Genomic DNA, 5,000 nt, shown 5'->3' with positions numbered 1-5,000 from the left:
AGTGTTAGCGCGGTGGTCTGAACGGGGCACAGCGGCACCAGTCATATCAGAAAACAGCATCTCTCCCCATATCGAGTTACACATCTAAAACAGGAGCATGAATAGGCAGCGAGAGTTCTGTTTACACTGTAGGGAGGGTCGTTTTCAGTAAACGCTCTTGTTTAGGGGTGAGGTAGGACTGCATTTTGTGTCTCTACCGATATACCGAAAGAGTTCCTCCCTGTGATAAGAATTTATCATATTTCGATATTGATACAGCTGATGACCTGTTTATTTTTATATGTACTGTACGATGTGCAGCTAATAGAGAATGAGAACAAGGAGGACTGAACTCAGAGTTCAAAGTGCAGATGAGAAAGATGAGTTCATCGCTAATATGATCAGGATCCAGATTTGCTTTTTGGTGTTTACGCGACTCTCTAGACTGTAAGCCGACGTGACTTGTGGCTGAGAAAACTGTGGTGAATAGTGCTATTTTCATATCGTCGTTTCGTGTCTCCAAAAATATCCTGATATATCATGATCTAGTTTGAACTTTTTTACATTTTCCATAAATTTCCCTGTGCCCATGTCTGGTTTTTGCGTGTTCAGAATAACTCTCTCGGTTAACTTGTCCTCAGGTTAGGCCTCTCTCTGTGGTCATCTGTTGGCTTTATCATCACTCATATCCATAGTGGCCTTGTGGTCTGTATAGTATGCGGTGGTTTCTTGTACTCTGACAAGATTCTCACAATCAGCAAAGGGATGTCGAGACAAGAGAAATGGGCTTCCTGCCACCTGTCAGGTGAGCTGCCGTAATGGCCTGCGGTAGTCTTTGGAAATACAAGGGGCCGCCTCATTTGTCATAGCTGCTTAGTGGAACTTTCTAGAAGTTCTGGTCCTGCCAAGATTTGAAACTTGAAAGAGACTTTAGGTTTTATCTGATGTCCTTGTCTTGTCCACATTCCTTGGCTTAACTCGACTCTGAACTGTCGTCGTCTGGTTCATTTCTTATGCAAGGTATTATTTATTGGTAGACTAATGTCTTCTTTTGGCACTCTTATCACGATTGTTTTGAGGTTGCTGGACGAAAAGCGTCAGCTAAATGACTAAGCATAGATGTAAACGTCCAGATGAGCGGAGTGGCATTCTGTGTCTCAGTGTCCTCTGTTGGGGCTGACCGGTGGCCCAGCCGTGCTGCTGAGGGTTTACATGTGCGTGGGATCTAAATGTGTGTGTGTGTGTGTGTGTGTGTGTGTGTGTGTTGTGCAGATCCAGGACATCAGCGTGGAAACAGAGGACAACAAGGAGAAGAAGTCGGCCAAAGACGCGCTGCTCCTCTGGTGTCAGATGAAGACCGCAGGGTAAGAGAGGGCAGAGCACGGAAACACACACACACACACACACACACACACACACACACACACACACACTAAGCCTAACCTTCAGCCGTTGTGTTTATTAAACACATAGTTTTGCTTGGCATCACTGCTTTGGAAACATCACGCCAGTAGAGAGGATTTGAAATTGAATTTGCATAAGAAAATGAAAATATGAAAGATAGTATGACGAGGTGATGTAGAGAGAAGGAAAGAAAGCAAAAGAAAGACAAGAAAGACAGGACTGAAAGAGTGTAGGAGGGAAAGAATAGGGGAGTGAGTGAAGGAGGAATAGAAAGCAGAGGAAGATAGATGAGAAACAAGTGCTTGAGGCAGAGGGAGGAAGACTGAGGTGAGGTCGTTAGTACATGTAGGAAGAGATGAAGAGATAGAGAGGTGTTGTGGCGGAGGAGGAGAGAGAAGTGAGGGATGAGAGCATTTGGGCAGAAAAGAAGCTTGGTGAGAAATTAAGATACAGACTTTAAATGAGTGTTTTGAAAGCAGTTACTGATAGGGGATTCAAGCAGTCTGTAGACACTCGCTTAGTGTACCCGAATTAAGAACTGTTATAGTGATAGTCCACACACACACACACACACACACAGAAACGCACTCTGAGTTGAAAATTAACTAGACTTGTGTTCTCTTCAGGTATCCCAATGTCAATGTGCACAACTTTACCACCAGCTGGAGAGATGGCCTCGCGTTCAACGCCATCGTCCACAAACACAGGTAATCAATAAACACACACACACACACACACACACACACACACATTTACTTGGCTAGATCACAGAAAAGCAAGCACACAGTTGGACAAGCACACACAAGACATTCTAGAAGCATGTGCACACCCATGCAACCACCCACACACACACACACACACACACACACACACGCATGTTCACACACACGCAATCTCTCCTTTCGCCCTTTCTACCCCATCGCCAGTGGGCCCCCCTGGCGTAAAACTGCCAATCATCCCTCTCAGCACATACATTAACAGTGTTCCAATAACTCAAATAATCATTAGAGTCAGGGCTTTATAAGCTGCAGGCTACCGCCACTGCTACTGCAGCAGCTGAGTTTTATCTCTAAAGTTCATTAACCCTCCCGAACACCTCAGCTGTCGGGCCTGATATATCACCGGCTGCTGCCCCGAACTCTCGGCGAATGGCGCAGCCAGCGCACGGAACTAATTCTAAAAGCCGGCTGTGTGTATCGGGAGAGTGCCTGGCTGCCCTCTTAAGTGAGCTGTACAAGCCCCTGTCTTTTGTGTGCGTGAGCGAGGGCTGCCACCACAAAACGCTCGAGCCTGTCAAAATGGATGCTCAGACACACAAGTCAGTCACGCACAGATTCCATCACGCAAAGCTTTCAGTAGGGTTTTTTAAAAAAAAAATTTAAGTCTTTTTGTGTTGCCTTTTTTTTTGGTGCGGGTAATTTGGCTTCTTTTGGTCCCAGCAAAGGCTGCTGTGAAGCCACCCTCCATCTGTCTAGACGATTTACCGTCTCTGGTCCAGGCCCCATCCCTCTCTCCTCTCCTCTCCTCTCTTCTCCTCTCCTCTCTCTCTCTGATCCCTCTCTCCGCCTCTCTAAATTCACATGCGCTGCAGTCAGTGGCTCAGCAGCAGCAGCAGCAGTTGGGCTGTACGGAGGGAAAGAAAAAGAGGAGCAGGAATAAGTTGACCTACATAAGAAGAATAAGATCTTGCTCTCCTCTTTTTTCCTCTCTCTCCCTCTCTCCGTTACTGCATCCATGAGCCACAAGCCTGACTCGCTGCTTCCCTCTGTTGGTGGGTCTTGTGAGGTGTCGTCTCGTGGACGAAACGTGGTTTTTTTTAAAGTGTTGTGCCGAAAAACATCAACATCGCTACAGTCGCTGGTGCTTTTTGACACCCACAGTGTTCCAAGCGCAGTGACAAACTCAGCCTGGTTCCCCACCCTGTCCTCCTCCATCACTGTGCTGTCACCGCACAGCCAAATCAATCAAATCAGCGAATCCGCATTAGTAGCTCGCCGAGAACTGTTCCCGGGTCAGTGACGCGAGCTGGCTGCATCACTCAGAGGCTCCACATTAAAAATTCTCTCTGATGCAAGTCACCACTTCCACAGGCTCGTCTTACACCGTCTCAATTAAGGGCAAATTAAAATGTGGCAGACGAAGGCACCTTCTGTCTCCATTTGATAATTGCTGCACTTCAGAATCGACTTTACATTAAAATAAAAGGCACACTTATTGACATACACGCATTGATGTGCACACACACACACACACACACACACACACCCACACACACACACCCACACACACACACACACACACATAGACACACACACAGAGCATCTCCTTTCATTAGTAGGACAGTTAATGCCAGTTAATGCTACAGTGTAATGCTGCTTAGCTCCCTTCACCATGAGACCCTATTGCATTTTCTACTGAGCACACTGAGCGTGCTCCTCCAGTGACCTTGGCTTTATTGTCATTCAGCCACTTGAACTCTTCCTTAATTTGGCATCTTTCCCTCTCCATCCCTTTATCTCCTCTCTTTCTCTCTCTCTCTATACCTCTCTCTACCCCTCTCTCGCTTTCTCTTTCTCTCTCTCTCTCTCTCCCTCTCTCCCTCTCTCTCTCTCTCTTTCTCTCTTTCTCTCTCTTTCTCGGCCTGCAGATCGGACCTGATCAATTTTGACAACCTGAAGCGCTCCAACGCTCATTATAACCTGCAGAATGCCTTTAACGTGGCCGAGAAGGAGCTGGGACTGACCAAGCTACTGGACCCCGAGGGTAAGACTGCCCGCTGCATCAGAACACACCACTTCTTCTGGACAACCGCGGGGGGGACCGTGGACGGAATATGGGCGGGAAACGACAATCTTGTTTCCTGCCACTCCACAAACTGATCCAACTAGCCCGGGTTAAATCTGGGCTCAAAGTCCTACTGATGCTACTAATTCAGCTCTTTTGAAGCAGTTTTGGTGCAGTTTAAGCACGCTACGCCTCCAATAGCTTCAAAATCCTCTTTCGCCATGGAGGCTCCACACATGATCAAAGAGGACCACACACACACACACACACACACACACACGCATACACATATATATACTGTATAGAAAGAGAGAGAGCGAGATATAGAAAGAGAGAGACTTTTGCAGACAGCCATGGTCAGTCAGTTGTCGTTGGAACTTTGAGGATTAAGAGAATTAATTACAGCTTAAGTGCAAAGTAAAGGCAGTGGACAGATCAGGTCAGACGGGCGAGTGTGTGGGCGTGGGGGCACTGCAGGCATGCCCGCGCTGGACAGTCTGATGAGGTTTGAAGATATGCGTGCTTACCGACAACGCCTAGGGCAAATGGGAGCAGACCAGCAGGCATCTGAAGACACACACACACACACACACACACACACACACACACACACACACACACACACACACACACACACAGAGAGAAAGATGCAGGACTCAGGTTTCCTTCGGTGACTTTTGAATAACTTGGTGCTTGTGTGTACGTACGTGGGTGAATAAGAGCTTGAAATGTCCTCTTCCTCACCCTCCCTCGTTCCTCGTGTCCTCTCCCTCACCTTCCCTGGTTCCTCCCCCCCCCCCCCCCCCATCTCTTCCCCTCTGCAGATGTGAATG

At 47.5% G+C, this 5,000-nt stretch overlaps 1 protein-coding gene across 2 annotated transcripts in view; it reads left to right on the top strand.

Annotated features, from left to right (window-relative positions):
• The window catches only part of sptbn2 (spectrin, beta, non-erythrocytic 2), a 60,851-nt gene that overhangs the window by 26,686 nt on the left and 29,165 nt on the right, over positions 1-5,000 (top strand). For both annotated transcript variants that reach the window (XM_062536561.1, XM_062536562.1), the window contains exons 4-7: positions 1,252-1,343; positions 2,010-2,090; positions 4,031-4,146; positions 4,992-5,000. The exon at positions 4,992-5,000 is cut by the window's right edge and continues 104 nt beyond it. In XM_062536561.1, coding sequence (XP_062392545.1) covers positions 1,252-1,343; positions 2,010-2,090; positions 4,031-4,146; positions 4,992-5,000 — 298 coding nt within the window. The remainder of the gene's footprint in view (positions 1-1,251; positions 1,344-2,009; positions 2,091-4,030; positions 4,147-4,991) is intronic.

The sequence above is a fragment of the Sardina pilchardus genome, chromosome 5, assembly GCF_963854185.1.
Source record: "Sardina pilchardus chromosome 5, fSarPil1.1, whole genome shotgun sequence".
Classification (NCBI taxonomy): Eukaryota; Metazoa; Chordata; class Actinopteri; order Clupeiformes; family Clupeidae; genus Sardina; species Sardina pilchardus.
Note: the sequence above shows the minus strand (reverse complement) of the source record. Positions and strands in the feature narration are given on the sequence as shown.